At 41.3% G+C, this 17,426-nt stretch overlaps 1 protein-coding gene across 3 annotated transcripts in view; it reads left to right on the top strand.

Moving 5' to 3' along the window:
• The window catches only part of IQSEC1 (IQ motif and Sec7 domain 1), a 710,112-nt gene that overhangs the window by 446,364 nt on the left and 246,322 nt on the right, over nt 1-17,426 (top strand). For all 3 annotated transcript variants that reach the window (XM_030568827.1, XM_030568826.1, XM_030568829.1), the window contains exon 3: nt 13,797-13,841. In XM_030568827.1, coding sequence (XP_030424687.1) covers nt 13,797-13,841 — 45 coding nt within the window. The remainder of the gene's footprint in view (nt 1-13,796; nt 13,842-17,426) is intronic.

The raw sequence follows: 17,426 nt of genomic DNA, 5'->3' as shown, positions 1-17,426 counted from the left end.
ACTGCCATCTTGAATGGCATTAATCTGGATAGTCAGTAAGGGCCAGATTTTCAGAAGATTTTGCATCAGTTGTTGGGTGTCTACTCTAGGACACTTTGGGCATGTCTATGCAGCTAAAGTTGTGCCCAGGCTAGCCTACTCAAGCTAGCTTGAATCCAGCTAGTGCCGGTAACAATAACAATGAAGACATCACAGTGCAGGCTTCAGTGCAGGTAGTACAAGCCCAGCACAGACCTGGGTACGTTCTTAGCTCTCTAGCCTGCTTTGAACTCTGCACTGTGCAATGCCTGGATTCCAGCTAGCTCAGCTAAGATCACCCCTGCACAGCTTTTACTGTGTAAACAATCCCTTTATGCTTGATTTTCAGAGGCACAGAGGACTTGCAGCATCTTTGGGTATCTCTGCATTGCAGCTAGGAGTGTGCTTCTGCGCATGGCTAATAGACACATGCTAGCTGTGATTAAGCTAGGGCACTAAAAATAGCACTGTAGCCGGGAGTAGCAAGGATGGTGGCACAGGGTAGCTGCTGAATACATACCATGAGGGTTCAGATAGGTCAAGCAGAACTAGTGCTTGTCTCTTTACCCATGCTGGGAAGTAAGTTCCCAACTGCAGTGTAGATGTACCTTTAGTGAATCTGATGCTAGGGGTCTCAAGCTGGACACGCAAATACCTACTAAAGAGAATGCCATCGTATTTCCTCTAAGGCATCTAGTGAAATCCTTTCTTGCAGGAGATTTTACCATAAATTCAAACTAGAGCTTTTCTTAAATAGTTTATTTTCCTTATTGCCCCAACATTAATCAAATTCTGGTATCCTGATGTAATTTTGCCCATTCTGTGTAGAAAATGTACAGGCTCACCACTTGGCAGTCCTCTCCATATGGTAAAGCCACCTCTATGCTCTTTACTGGGTGTCTGAACAATTATGTGATTACTTTATGGTCTTGCTAGAATAACTTGGCTTCTCACCTTCTTGCTTATAATGTAAATTTGAAATCTAATCAGAGTACCATGATTGTAACTCTCAGTCTGGAAGGCATGACAGAAGGATGAATGGTTCAGTGCACTCGTATAATCACATTGCAGCCTTTCCAGTACTGCCGAGCTGATGGAATCCTAGAACCTTGTGACATGTAGCGATCATCCCTAAAGCGGAGGAACAGAAAGGAAAGAAAACATTTAATTTGCACGCAGCCCATCATAAATTACATAAATTTCTGGCATGTCAGATAGAAAGTACATTCAAAGACTTCCTAGACCTTTGTTTTTCTTTGATTTGTTCTTTCCTCTGAGGTGAAACCCCTTCAGGGGTCTTAGTTATTTGTTACTTGGTAGATAGAGAGCCAGAAAAATATTCTACTAAATCAGCATTTCCCCCCACAGTTATCTAGCTGGGATAGGCTCATATAATCTGCTCTTTGAATCATTAGCAAGTTTGACAAGCATGTCTAAGGGTTACAAAGCATGATGTGATTTACCACCGGCAACACAACAGTCTTTTGAGAGAGTCTCCCCATCTTGTACATGCACATGCCTGGCAGAACTCTGTGGAATCTTCAGGTCTCTGCTAGGTAAGTTCAGGAAAGTTTCCCTATTGTCAACAGCAATTAAGCATGTGCTTATGTGCTTTCCTGAACTGCGGCCTGAGTCACTGAAGTACGTAGTGTAGAAAAATAGAGAGACAATTTTTAAGGGAAGCATTTAAAGTTCAATAATATCTTCATCTTATAGGCATTTGAGTCTTATTAGTAGATAGCATTAGTGTGACAGAAAAGCAGTTTAGAAGTATATGGACTACATCCTCAGCTGTAAACTTATATAGTTCTGTTGATTTCAATACAACTGATGCCAGTTTACACTAGCTATAAATCTAGCCCATATTTTAAAAAATCTTCCCCAGTTGTCTCCTATTCACACCTGTGCAACCCCAATGAAATCAATGCAGTCCAGTTTTCTAATTGCTTTGATTATAATGATCGTGTCCTGGTGATGGATGAAGATTACACATCCATATTTATTTTTTTTAGATCTGTCATCTGCCTTCGATACCACTGTTAATGAGATTATGATGACATGTCTGTAATCTCTAGCGCAGGTAGATGGGATAGAAGAGTCCTGCTCCTTTGTTTCTGGGAGATCCTTGAAGGAGCCTCCTCCTTGGAATTAGATCACATGCATTGCTGCAAGGGGAATAGACTTTAGGAACTTTAAGAAACGTACAGTTACTGATACTTCTTATATTAATGCAGGATACAGCTGCTCACTGGTTAAATGGAGCGTCATCCAGACCAGCTATCACACCAGTGCTCACACCCACATCTGCTTGGGCTTCCCATTAGTTTGTGGGTTTGATTTTAACTTAGCATGCACAAAATAGCGGGAGGAGTTAATAGTTTGAACCAAACTCTGTGCTTGTTTGTGACTGTTAACTCCATATTCTTTTGTTAAATGACTAATCAGACAGACTTCCTCTGTCCTCATAGGGCACTACTGCAGTTGCGGTCAGAGGAAGCACCCTAGTTAACAGCTCTCTGGTTTCAAATTGGCATTGGCTGGTGGCGAGGCATATTTTGGGAGAGGACCTTGACTCTGAATCTTGTCCCCCAGGAGGTTTGGCAGATATGCAGGGAAAACCAAGGCCCACTTCATTAGTTAAGGGGATGGATTGAAGGGATTTGGGTGCTAGAATGTGGGAGGTTATATTTTGGAAGCTGGGGGTCAGCTATACAGCAAAGGTATTACCTGTTTTGATTTCTATCCTTGGTTTTGTATGCTAAGTAATTGCACAAGTGCCTTCAGGACAGAGATTCCTTTAAACAGTTGAGGAAATAAATATGAATTTACAGAGGACAGAACATAGCCCATTATGTCTTGTGGAAAAGCAAAGTTATAAAAACAGACACGACACTGTTTAAGAACTAGAGCATTTTACGTGTTGCGTTTTTCTCCGTGGTTAGGAATGGGTTGGAAAACACATGGGTATTTCTCATTCTGTGGGTGAGAAATGAGACATCCTGGAATGCCATTAATGCTAATGGAAGTTACTCACAGAAAGTTCCTGTTTTTGCATGTACTAAGGCATAATGAGCCAAAATGGTCCCTGATGTGTCTCCACTGAAGTTGCCTGGAGTTATAACAGGCAAGAATTTGGCTATTATGTTCGTATATTGGAGCCCTGTATTGTAGTAATTATTTTTCTTACAAAATGTTCTTATTATGGCTCCAACTCTGTGACTCTCAATAGTGCTAGAAAGCATTACCTCATACGAGTATTCCCACTGACTTTATCAAGACTATTTGGAAGAGTGCAGGCTAGTGACATGAATTAGGCAAAATACCTGGAGATTTATTAAAAATGAAAATCAAAATATGGAAGGATGATTTTGTGCCCAACCCACAATATTGGGAGTCAGAAGACCTGGGTTCTGTTCCCAGCTCTACTATACCACTTCTTCGTGTGTGTGTGTGTGAGAGAGAGAGAGAGAGAGAGAGAGAGAGAGCGCATGATCTTTCTGGCATTGAAAATTTTTGCCATTGAGTTAGAGAATTAAGCCTTCTGGTCCTCACCTGTACAGTGGGGATAGTAATACCGGGCCCATTTTGAGCCTGAATCCTTTAATGTAGGCAAATTCTTAGAGATTCTCATCAGCAAGGTGCTACTGAAATAAAAACTGTTATCACTAGTTGTGAGTTGCACATTGCAGTGCAGTGATATAATCTGGGACTTTCAATCTTTTTAATAATTCACTCAGTGGAATATCAAAGCTCACTGTGAGTTCCATTTCTTCTACAGTACATTATATGCTGACTGTTTAGTAGAAATTCCTATCTGCATTGAAGAGATTGTGTGACAACAGTTATTCATTGAGCAATATCCTGTACAATGTTCTAAACATTTAATACCTTAGGCCGCCATTCCTTTCCTCTGCATTAAACTGATTGTATAATATATTGCTCCCAGATTTAAGGAGTATTGCATATCAAAAATGTTGTAGAAGCTGTCAGCAATTTTGCCCAAGCTATTACCATTTTGGAGACAGCAAAGCTTTGTATCTTATTTATTGTTTCAAATATGTTTCATTTGCTAGACAAAAGGTGATATCTTTAAAGATCTTTATTTTTAAAGCAGGATCAAGATGTCAAGTTTGTTACAGCTAAAATGAATTAATCTTGATCCCTATTATGATTTTTAGCTGCTACTTGAAGAACATTGGTTTTCTTTTCTTTTGTTTTCGCATTGAAAATATTTCTGTCCTTCCACAGAGTGTCTGACCATGATATGTAGCTTAATCAAAGGATTATGTAGCCTGTACCAACATTAAGGTGTGTAGTGCTGTAGACATTCACTTAAAGCAAAGTCCTGCAGCCATCTGTTCTGAAAGAAAGGGAGTGTTTTTCTATAGGAATTCGATGTCACTCGATGGAGTTGATACTGTAAGACAGGAAATCAACTGTAGGACTGTGTATTGCAACTTGGTATGGCTGTCTCTCCATCCCAATGCAAGGATTCTCGTTGAGTGGCTATTGTGAGTAAGACAAAATTGTGGAAACCCAGTGAGAAGCCCAAGCATCCCCTCACTCACACCAAAGATCACCTGCACGTCCACCAATGTAATATACGCCATCATATGCCAGCAATGCCCCTCTGCTATGTACATCGGCCAAACTGGACAGTCTCTACGGAAAAGGATAAATGGACACAAATCAGATATTAGGAATGGCAATATACAAAAACCTGTAGGAGAACACTTCAACCTCCCTGGCCACACAATAGCAGATCTTAAGGTGGCCATCCTGCAGCAAAAAAACTTCAGTACCAGACTCTAAAAAGAAACTGCTGAGCTTCAGTTCATATGCAAATTTGACACTATCAGCTCAGGATTAAATAAAGACTGCGAATGGCTTGCCAACTACAAAACCAGTTTCTCCTCCCTTGGTTTTCACACCTCAACTGCTAGAAGAGGGCCTCATCCTCCCTGATTGAACTAACCTCGTTATCTCTAGCCTGCTTCTTGCTTGCATATATATACCTACCCCTGGAAATTTCCACTACATGCATCCGACGAAGTGGGTATTCACCCACGAAAGCTCATGCTCCAAAATGTCTGTTAGTCTATAAGGTGCCACAGGACTCTTTGCTGCTTTAAAAGAAATACTCTTCATGGTACATCACATAGTATAAGAAGTTTGTAACACAGCACAGGGTTAGTACTTGGCTATTAGATTTGCCCTTGCCATTATCTTATACTGATCAGTCCCTAAAAGTCTCTCCCCTCGTGAGACTATAGACTACAGTGAAAGCTTAAAGGAAAAACGTTATGTAATAGGACTCATTAAAATCATTATATCTAATCACAAAGAAGATTGAATTACACAAATGTCTCCTAAATAGAATAAAAAGGAAATGTTATCTGAACAATTTGACGATACAGCTTTGTGATTTCCAGTGCTTTCTAATGGAGGAAGCTAGTTTTTTCTCGACCCTGCTTTGTGTGATCAAACAGGATTGTGTTGAAAAGGAATCTTTAAGAAGGCAGTCCCCACTGAGGGAGAGACAAGCTTATTTAAGGGAGACGTTCATCTAGGTGCCGAAGACCTGCACAAAATCATAAACACTCTGCAGTGGTTGGCCAGTGGTACTGGTGGAATGGCTGTGAAGTTGTGGTTCAACCTCCAGTCCAGCTCATATTGGAACATCCCCTACTCTGTGAGGGAAGGGGGGGCAGAGGCAGGTAGCACTGGAAGATTCCCCTCTGTTAGCAGAATCCAAAGTTACTGCCTTAAGGCATCTTTAAGTCCCCGTGACACTTCCAGAGTATTGCAGAGGGGACCTATAATGGGTTGAGGTTCCAGCCATATATATATATAGAAGCTGTGGATCATGTACTAAATTGCCTATCTCACTTGCTTCAGCAGGATTTTTGATAGGGCAAGACAAGTCAGAAGTCTGCATTGTGGGGTCTGTGGCAGCTGATTCTCTATCTCATCCCTTCCTGCAGTGCTTGCTGTTCATTCACATGCACTGTCTGCCATCCCTGTCTCAGGCAGGAGTGTGAGGGGGACAATGGTGGGATCAGGCTTTGTTCCTTCCCCCTATAGTCCTATTGGTCATTTCAGGGGATGCAGGGAGCTGATTGGCTCCTTGACATTGTGTAGGAAGTCTCTCAGGTGCAGGAAGCCTAAATTGGCACCCAGACTTCCTGCCCCTCTTCCATCCCGTAGACAGATGTGCTGGATCTCTTGGATCATCTGTGTGGTCAATTGCCTTTCTTGAGGCCTGGCAGACAGCTTTGTGGGGTTTTTTACTCAGCATCCAGGCTGTCTGGCCTGGCTGGGGATTCAAGCTGTTGTCACAACCTTTAATGGGTTTCCAGAGCAGATTGCAGGTTCATATGTACCGGTTGTGGGCCTGAACCTCAGCCTGGAGAGTTATTCAGGCATTGGTCCTGGCCACTGGTTTGGCATAAAGGGAGTGACAGTCTCTGCAGCTTGGGCTTCCCCATCTTAACACCATACCTCATACGAGTCTGAGACACGTGTCCTGAGCCCATTTCCTTAGCTGGTGGGTAAGGGGAAATGACCTCCTCCTCCCATTTGCTTCTGTCAATGGCTATTGTGGTCATGCTGAAATCTACAGTTAAGCTCTTCTGTTGTCTGTTTTTTGAAGTGCCATTACCCCAAATTAATTTGTTAATGAACACTTTTGTAAGGTTGCAGCCTCTGCGTTTAACCCATATTGCTGTGTCTGTGTCTTACTATGTTCATCTCCAGGTCAATAGTGGTGTTCGGTGAATCTCTTTCATACTACTACAGATAAAGAAAGCAAGATTAAGACTGTAATCTCTCAAGGGAAGGCATTGTCTCCTGTTTTTATACAGGAAAGAGCACAAATAGGGATCCATTTTTATCTGGTCCCATTGTTTGATTTAAAAATAACTTTCTTTGTAATGTTGCTAGAATACAAGACTTGTGGATGAGACTGTATTTATAGTCTGAAAACACACAAACAATGGTCTACCTCAGTGGTTCTCAAACTGTGGGTCGTGACCCCATTTTAGTGGGGTGGCCCAGGTGGCGTTAAACTTGCTGGGGGCTGGGGCTGAAGCCAAAGCCCAAGGGCTTCAGCCCTGGGCAGCAGGGCTCAGGCTTTAGCTTCACCTCTGGGTGGCAGGTCTCAGGCTTTGGCTTCAGCTCTGGGGCTCACATTACAGTCTGCCTAAGGCTGAAGCCCTCAAGCTTCACCCCTCCACGCACACCCATCCCTGGGCAGCATGGCTCAGGCTTCAGTCCCCCTTCCCGGGGTCATGAAGTAATTTTTTTTGTCAGAAGAGGATCGCAGTGCAATGAAGTTTGAGAAACCCGGGTCTAAGTATATCATTTAGATTTTGATAAAACGTTTGGCAATAGATATTGAATGCTATATTTATTGGGGATTAGAAATTCTAATAGATACATGCCCAGACAGATTTATCATACAGCAGTTACATTTAAATACATAATTGAAGAATATGGGGGTTGGTAGTAGATGTTGGTGTCTGTTGCCATGCGCAACACTTGAAGAAGCTATTTGTGTCCCCACTGAATCTTTGGAACTATATGGCATAGTAGATAAAGATGCTGACTGACTCTTGTTTAAATGTTAAAAGACAAATTGACCGATGCTGTTAACATCTAATTTGATAGCTGTCAGGAATATTATTTCCCCCTGTGTAGTACTTTGCAGTGGAGGCCTAATGCCCCCTTTTTCTTTCTGCTGGTGAATGGAGAAAGACAATGAGCTCACAGCAAAGTTATAGTTAAAGCTTAGCTGAATTCAGGTTTTCATAAGACTCTTTTGGGCTCAGAATAGACTGTGTAACCACTTGCTGCACCTGTTCTTCAAGCTTCATGTGAACACATTAGATCAGAAAAAATCTAATTGGACACAGGCCTTTGTGCCAGCCTGGATGTTACAGTGCATACATGATCCACTTTGCAAAAGACCTGCACAAACAGGCATGTGTTCCAGACTAGTTGACAGTGAGTAACCACTAAAGCCAGTGCAGACTTCCTCTGCTTCCTACTCAAAAGGCCCTTGCAAACTCTATAGAAACTGAAGATGGAAAAAGACCCTTGGGGTATCTAGTCCATTTCCCTGCCACTGCAAGGTGATCCTGCACCACATATTCTACTGTCCAGTGCCGTTTTACCATCTCATATACTGGTGCTTTCGCCCCTTACCTTGGGAGATTATTCAATAGCTTAGTAATAGCTCTGATTATTTTCAAGTTTATTTCTTTTGTAGGTACTAAGTGGAAATTCTCTAGAATTCTTTGGACTAGCCTTCCCCCTACTGTAATATCTTTTATCCTGATCCCTTGGGGACCGTTAGGGTTGCCAGGTGCCTGGTTTTTTTTTTACCAGAACCCCTGGTCGAAAAGGGACCTGGCAACTCCAGTCAACACCACTGACTGGGCCATTAAAAGTCCAATTGGCAGGGCTGGCACGTTCCCTACCCAGCTCCACGTGGCTCTTGGAAGCAGCAACATGTCCTCCCACTCCTAGTCGCAGGTGCGGCCAAGGAGGCTCCACGTGTTGTCTCTGCCCCACCCTGACCACCAGTTCTGCAGCTCCCATTGGCCAGGAACTGTGGCTAACGGTAGCTGATGGGGAAGCGCCTGTGGCTGGGGGCAGCACGCAGAGCCATCTGGCTGCCCCTGCTCCTAGGAGGGAAAAGGACATGTCGTCGCTTCCAAGAGCCGCCTGAGGAAAGCGTTGCCTGAGCCCACACCCCCTCCTATGCCCCAACACCCTGCCCCAGCCCAGAGCCCCCTCTCGCACCTGAACCCCTCATTTCTGGCCCCACTCCAGAGCCCTCATACTCAGTCCAGATCCCATACCTCCTCCTACACCCCAACCCCCTGGCCCAGCCCAGAGCCCCCTCCCACACTCCAAACCCCTCAGCCACATCCCCAAGCCTAGTCCCCCCTCCTGCACCCCAAACTCCTCATCCCCACCCCAGAGCCCTCACCTCCAACCAGAGCTCGCACCCCAACCCCCTGCTCCAGCCTGGTGAAAATGAGTGAATGATCGGGGGGGGCGTTGGATGGAGGGAGGAGGGCCTCTGAGAAGGGGCAGGGCAGAGTGCATGGCATGGGTGTTTGGTTTTCTGCAAATAGAAAGTGGGCAACCCTAGGTACAGTCCATGGTTGTGTTTTCTTTATTTGCGCTACCTATGTATTGGGCCAATTCTTTTTGCTGGTTCCTCTTCAGTGCTTGCTTCTGGTCCACTGGAGTGGCTAGTGTCTTTTGCCTGTTATCCTTCTATTTCTGCTTCTCATCAAGAGCAGAATAACCACTGGAGTGGTTGGGAGACTCCCCTGAGATTTGCTTTCTCTTCTTATTGTTCCTCATAGTTGCCACAATGTACAATTTTCTTTTTGCTCTTTGGTATCCCAACTGAGGACTCTGTCTGAGGTTTCCTTCTCTTTGTGCTGTCTTCCTTTTGGTTTCCTTGTTTATTCAAATACCTGAAACTGCTGTTCAAGTCCATCTTGTCCTTCAGTTAAATACAGATTTTGTCCTACAGACCTTCATCTAGAAAAATGAATGTAGCACAGCTTCCACAAGGGGTTACTTTGATTCTGTATCCATTCTTTATCTCAGTAATGTTATTTCTTCAAAGAAGTTACTGCACGTTTGAGACTTACCAGCAGCCAGATGATCCAGCCTCTCTCACTCAGAGCTCTATTGAGAAGTTCCCCTGTTTGCTGTTGACAGAATTTGTGGAGTTACAGCCTGGTCTACCTATGTCAGCTCAGACCCTTTATTATTAACAATACCCATGGGCCTCTAGTTGCTTGCTTATCCAGCCCCACCAAACCTTGTCTAAACTAGGGGAGTTTTCTAAATATTTCCCACCAGTACTCACACTAGTTCAGCACTATTTGTGTTAGCAACAATGGCAGCTGTAGCATAGACAGGTTGCCAGCTACTGTTGCTGTCATAAGCACCACATTGATTAGATATGCTCTGAGCAGAGTTAGATGATATGGTGGTTAAAACTCTGGAAATGAACTGGTGTTAGTAGCAGTGGGAAATTTCTAGAACATTTTACCAGTATAGACTGATCCTTTCAGCCAAATTGCTTCACAGCCCCAGAAACAGTTCTTGAATCTTTCAAAACACTATAGCAGGGTTTGGCAACCTTTCAGAAGTGGTGTGCTGAGTCTTCATTTATTCACTCTAATTTAAGGTTTCGCGTGCAGGTCATACATTTTAATGTTTTTAGAAGGTCTCTCCCTATAAGTCTATAATATAATATATAACTAAACTATTGTTGTATATAAAGTAAATAAGGTTTTTAAAATGTTTAAGAAGCTTCATTTAAAATTAAATTAAAATGCAAAGTCCCCCGGACTGGTGGCCAGGACCCGGGCAGTGTGAGTGCCACTGAAAATCAGCTCGCGTGCTGACTTTGGCATGCGTGCCATAGGTTGCCTACCACTGCACTATAGAAATCTTTAATAGAAAAGTAGAGTAGGGGAATGGAAACACTCATCCCACACTAAAATCTTTCTTCTGAGTCTATGTTTCTAATTATTTGGAGAGTCTACCTTTCTCTGTGTCTGAATTTAGAAAGAAAACATGCTATTTTTAATGAATCTATACTCCTGCTACTTGTGACTGGGTTCCAAGTCCTTAAGGTCACAACACGTTCAATATCATTCTGCACAATCAAGGTTCCACTGGGGCCGCAGGCTAATCAGTGTGGCTTAGTGTCTCATTACCATCTCCTCACTATGCACAGCATATTGTTCCTGCACAAAGATGCTGAGAGTCTGTTAAATATTTATTTATAGTAACAAGGGCCAAAACCAGTTAATACAGATTGTAAAATATTCAGTTGAAAGTAAGACAAAGTCATGATCACAGAGCAGGCTGACACTTCCACATGAAGACTGTGTTAAGCAATAAACTAAATTACTAGTAAATTAAGTTCACCCTTTTCAATTGTCAAACTAACAAAGAGCCACAAGGCAAACATATGTAAACCACCCCCTCAAAATTCATTACCATTCACAAATCTTGAACTGTGCTGAAAGCAAACAAATTACAGGGTGGAAAAAGCACTTAAAAGACATTTTAAAGCTATGTATGTTATGTAGTTAAAGTCTATTTGGACAGTATGGTTTTCTTCTATTCTTGAAGAGCTGAATTTTGCATACACAGTGCTTCTACCTTTCTTGCTATCACTCCCTAATAAAGCCCAAGTTATTTCTGTAAACATATTAATCTCAGCACCGAAACTGAGAAAGTACAATCAATTTACAGAAATACAATCTAGTGAAGGCAATTTCAGTTTTGCTTTCATAAGCCTTCATAGACCACAGGCTCATTGCTTGGCCATCAAAAGTTTATGTGGAGAAGTTTGGCTGTGTGTCAGTTATTTGCATATAAGCAGGTAAGAATAAAATAAACATTTTCAAATATATATCTTCTCACGAAGGAATCATCATTATGGTATTTGGGATAAATAAGTCTGTAAAAATTTGACTTCCTTTCTGTTTTTTCTGCCAACATCAAATTGTGTGTTAGAATGGATTAAATGTAAGTGCCATGCATGTCTATAGCCCAGGTAAATAGTAAATATAAAATGCCACTCTTAATAACATACTCATTTAACTTAGATAAATGGCTGTGGTTACCTCCATACTTGCAGCAGACTAACCTTAACCTTTCCTGTATCTATCTTGTAGGGAAGACCTAGAATACTGCAAAGACTGAGGTAAAGCTATTTAGTTAGCTAATGCAATTGACAAGTATTTTAAAGAATGCCCATTCCAATAATAAATAAATAATGGTAAAACTGTGACCAAATGTGAGAAAAGTCAGCAAATACTTAATCAGGGACGCCCTCTGGGCAAAATTCTCCTCTCTCATCTGTCCAGGCAAACCACTCAGGAAAGCAGAGTATAAGAGTAAAATTAAATGAGGCTCTCATAGAAGAATTTAGCCTGTCTCCTTATTGCATGCAGCTGTTCTGTTTTTGCATGGTTGGGTATATTGGGAATGAAAGGAACTACTCCCCCATCAGTGTGCACATGTAAACCACACAGACTCAGCTCTGCTTTTCCATTAATATGATCATTGTGATAATTCTGTAGTTCCTCTCTGCACAGAGCTCTCTTTGAAGTCAATGGGGCTTCCACATAGAGCAGCTATAGAACGGTGACAATTAATGATAATGGGACTTACTCATGTGGGGAGACTTAATGTCAGCATTAAGTTTTCAAGTTGGTGGAAGGAAGTTAAGATCTGGAACAAGTTCCACATCCACATATGTGATTTGACTGGTTAATTCGGATTATTTTATATGGGAAGAAGTCAGGAGTTCTGAGAGGAGCATACATTTTGATTGTCTGCGGTTCATTTGTGTAATTTTTAAAGTTGACAAGGGTTTTGCCCAGTTCCAGCATATACATATGTACATATCAGTGCTTTCTATTCCAAAGTTGCTAGGCTGATATCAAAGATGCCGGGATGAGCTCTGATTTTCATTGCTGACAGTTCCAATGCAAGGCTGAATAACAGAGGGCAGTGTTCTGAAATGCTCTGTAAAGTAAAATATATTGATAGCTGCAGTACATAAAACAATAGTAGCAGCTGTATGAAAGCTTCCTCTTCTCTCACCTCTAACACAGATGGAAAAAAGAACAAAACAGAGCTGGTTGGAATGTTTTCATCAAAAAATATTTTCAGAGAAAACTGGCTTTTCATTACAAATGAATATATTCACAAAAATATATTTCAATAATAGATTCCATGTATTCATCTATTTATTTATTTAGGAAAACCTGGAGATCAAAATGTTTGTGGTTATAAATATTTTATTTCTGTTTTTTTTTTTAATTTGATATTTAAAAAAATCAGTTTTTGAAACCACTTGGGTTTCTGAACACCAAAAAATTTGTTTTGGTTTCCAAGTCAGTTTTTAGCCTAAACAAGCTATACATTTTCATGAGAGATTTTGACAAAAACAGGAAGAAAAGCCCACAAAAAGGTATTTTTTCATCCAGCCTTAGCCAGAAGATTTAAGTTTGTGTAAATGTATGTTTGTGTGAATTTCAAGTGTTTTTGCTGTATATTTCATATGCTCTCTAGCAGTGTTTTTAAAACAGAGACCTGACCACAAATATGCCTAGTAAAACAAAAATGCCTAACTATGTTTAATGCAGTGTTGTTGTAGCTGCGTTGGTCCTAGGATATTAGAAAGACAAGGTGGGTGAGGTAATATCTTTTATTGAACCAACTTCTGTTGGCGAGAGAGACAAGACACAGATCTCTTCCAATAAAAGATATTACCAGGAGCGCCGCTAGCTTTTTTGCCGCCCTAGGCAGCAGAAGGTCCTGCCCCCGAAATGCCACACCCAACAGAGGCAGCCGAAGATCCGGCCGCTGCAGTCGCCACCCCCCAAATGTTGGCGCCCCAGGCAACCTCTTAAGTTGTCTAATGGGTTGCGCCAGCCCTGGATATTACCTCACCCACCTTGTCTCCCTAACTATGTTGAAAACATTTCTTCAACATATACCATTATAAACATGAGACTCACTGTCAATTATTTTTTCTAAATAAATTCATATTTTTTTAAAAGCCCATTGTTGTTGTTATAAAAATGTGAATTAAGAACTAGTAATAATCCTTGCAAGAAAAACCTGACAGTTTAAAACTTTTGATGACTTTTGTGTTTTTAATACTTTGTCAAATCATTGTTTTAATATTTTGTAACTTTATTCTTTTGCTACTATCTCAGGACCTCATTGGAAACAAGAAGCAGCATCTCAACTGATCCACTAAGGTACTGTAAATTAATATATCCATTCAATATAAAACACAAATAGCAACCTCAACATCTTTTCTATTAAAAAACACCAAGCACACAGCATACAATCTTAATTTATCACACAAAGCTGGGAAAGGCTTTATCTAATGAATTGATTTTTTGCCAATCCTCACACATAGTATCAGAGAAAATAAAGGATAGTTTTCCCCTCCCTACAAACATGAGGTACTTGAAAGCTTCCGACATTAAACACCGTGCATTCTCACTCACATTGTTTGTGTGCGTGCATGCATGCGCATGTGAATGTGTGTGCACATATGAAAAAAACACACTAATTCCTGTAAAACCCCATCCTATGCTGAAGGGAGGTTTGGCCTTTTGTGCTGGTTATAAACCACTTTTTAATGAGTGGTGCTGATTGGTTTTTCCCTTGCTCAGCATTCCACGAAGAACACGTGTGTAAACATCAGAAGGTGCTTTCATGTAAACCTTTGCAATACCTTCCTTCCATTTTACTTTGATCGCTGTATTTAATCTAGAAAAAATGTTGGCACCATTAACATTAGATATTAAAGGGGCACTTCTGCTCCTTGTCATACAGTTACACATTAAAGAATGCATCAAAGATGCGTGCTTCATTTGGTTAATCTGGGGCAGAATCACTTTCTCTTAAAAGAAAAAGCTGAGGATTGTTTTCAAGAAAGCCTGCCTTTTTAGTTGGTCTGTGAGAGGACATGTGTTTTGCAGCTGGTGCTGTGCCTAACCTTATTTGAACCAGAAAGTAATTGAAAGCTGTCCATTCTGTTTGAAATAATTCAAACTAAAGGACCCTATGGCTATTTAATCTCCTGGTGTTCAAAGCATGTGAATTTCTGTAAGTAAAGTGGTCGAATGAGTATGGGTTCCTAAAGAGTACAGTAAAATCTTTCTAAAACATCCCTGTCCCTTCACTCTCCCCATCACAGGCATAAGAGCACTGGGTGATACTCAGTCCTAGCTCCAGTGCCATTCAAATAATCATGGGTTGGCTTGCACACAGTTGACCAATCTGTATCATCATTCAGATACAGTTTCTGGTTTTGCCTTTTCCCTACTGCTCTGCAACCTTATTTTAGCACAGGGCATCATGTGGCTGGTGTGTGAAGAGGCATTCACGGGGAGGGAATCAGAAACAATCATTGCAGCAGACATTGTTCCGGATTAAGTAAATCTTTGCGCGAAGGGCAGGTTTAATGCAATACTTTGTGTCTTTTGGGATTACTTCCCCTGAGCAGATGACAACAAGGAGGATTTAGGGAGTAGTAAATGGAGGAAAAAAGAGAGAAAAAAATCTAACAGCTGAAAAAGGAATGGGAAATTCTTTATGAACAGTGTCAATAACACTCTTAATAAAATATCTGTTCTTTAGTTTGGAGTCCATTTAGAAATGCACAGGGGAGACAGATAAATTGACATTTTTGTATAATTGTTTTATAAAACTGTTTCCCAAAATCCTTTTTAAAAATTAGACCTGATGATTAATATTCAGTATGTCCATTATCTTTACCCAGTGGGAGCATGAAAGATAGTAAGTTCATATTACGTGAACCAAATAATATGCACTGCTAACAAATTGTTATTATTGCACTGTTTTTCTTGACTTACACCTTCAATTCCCAGTGTTATTTTGTTGAACCTCCTAACAAAGAGATGCTGTAAATTCCCTGATGTACATCCTTGTATTTCCAGGCAATAGTCTTATAACAATTGGCACTATTATAGTATCTTTATCACCAGGCACTCTAAAAAGGCAACAGTTATGACTGGAAATCCTAGCACTTTTCCCTTTTCTGATCATCTCCCTTTACCCAAACTCTATATAAAGCTACTCACTGAACTATTGTAAACAGATTTTCATGAGAATATTTGTTTTATTGTGTCAAAACTGTCAGTGAATCCAAGTATGCTCTGCAAAGAACATGTACGCAGATGGACAGTTATAAAAAACTTTACAAATTGAGACCAAGCCCAGGTGTTGATCTCGCAAAACCAAACCAAGGTCACTAAGGTTTCGCAATTCTCTTGTCTCCTCTGCCTCCAAAACGAAATTTGTCAGCACATAGGGCATTATATGTCCACATCTTTGCAGTAAATGTATGCCTCCATTTCATGGTATAACTGAGGGGAAACAAGTGGGGCTAGTGCATTGTTTTCTTGTATGTTTTTTTTCCAAGCTAAGACAAGTATACATAATTTTTTCAAGATGACAATTTTTTTTTAATTGCTGCTTTTGAACTACTAGTAAATGCATTTTGTGTAGTTCCAGAGCTCCAAGTGAACAAAGCCATCAGGAAAAGATGTGTTAGTTTTACATTTTATCTAGGAGTTTCTCTAAGGTAGCTATTTTATATAAGGGCTAAATGATACTGGAGAAATATCTTGCAAAATCTAGTGTGTATTAATAGGGTCAGTAGGCCTGATTTGGGAGTGCTAATAAAATAATCCATGAGGCTGATTCTTAAAGCTCTTCTGTCACAGAATGGGAGGAAGCAAAAGAGAGATTTCTGTTATTGAACATGGCATGGACATCATCTCATCAATTTGCCCAAACAAATCTACCATTGATAGAGCATAAAATAAAGTACATGCAGTGGTGCAAGTAAGCCGGTATGGTCAGGTACGCCGTACCATTAAGACATTTATTGCTGGTACGCCGTACCAGAAAGACACATTTTCAAGAATGAATTGTAGAGCCCTGCGTGGATACAAATTTATACCTCTGGATATCCGCAAACAGAAATTGGTATCCACTGAACCACAGCGCTTTCCTGGGAACTGCAATGGCGGCCCCACATTCTGCTCCTTTCTCGGCACAGCTGTATTGCCCCCAGGCCCACTCCCAACCCTGTCCTCCGGTGGGGCTGTACAGACCCCAGACAGGAGATGCAGCTGCGTGGGAGGACTGGGGGCAGGGCTAGGGGTGATACAGCCACGACAGAGGAGCTGCCAGCGCAGGGCACTGACTTCTGGGAGTGGCAGCCCCACATGCTGCTCCTTTCACCACTGTAGTTCCCAGGAGAGCCCTGCAGTTCAGTGGATACCGATTTCTATCTGGGATAGCCACATCCGTGGGTATAAATTTATATCCACACAGGGCTCTAGTCACGGCACATTTTTTGTGAGGATGGGCAGGGGGTCAGTACTGTACCAGTAAGAGTTAAAATCTATTTGCACCACTAGATACATGATTTCTTTTAACACACTTAATTTCCTAACAGACACACAATATTCTTCCAGGGACACTATGCTGCCTGCATGTCCATGTGCTATACCTTCCTGGTGCCTTTTGTCCCAACATTAACAAAACAGATCTGCCTTCTAAGAAAATGTGACTAGCTCTGCATGCCAGGCATTGTGCATTTGTGAGAACATCTAGTACCATTTGCATTTTGCATGTATCTGGTATCGAATACAAGGGGGCAAGTGCTGAGCTCAGTTGCACCGGAATATCATAGATCCAGACCCTTCATTTGATTAGATTTTTTATTTTAGTCTTATTGAACATAAATTTTTCATGTAAAGTGGGGTTCAGTGATTGCTTAATTTTCATGACAATTTTCA

This window comes from Gopherus evgoodei, chromosome 7 (genome assembly GCF_007399415.2).
Source record: "Gopherus evgoodei ecotype Sinaloan lineage chromosome 7, rGopEvg1_v1.p, whole genome shotgun sequence".
In the NCBI taxonomy this organism is placed as follows: Eukaryota; Metazoa; Chordata; order Testudines; family Testudinidae; genus Gopherus; species Gopherus evgoodei.
This window is presented reverse-complemented; position numbering and strand designations above follow the sequence as displayed.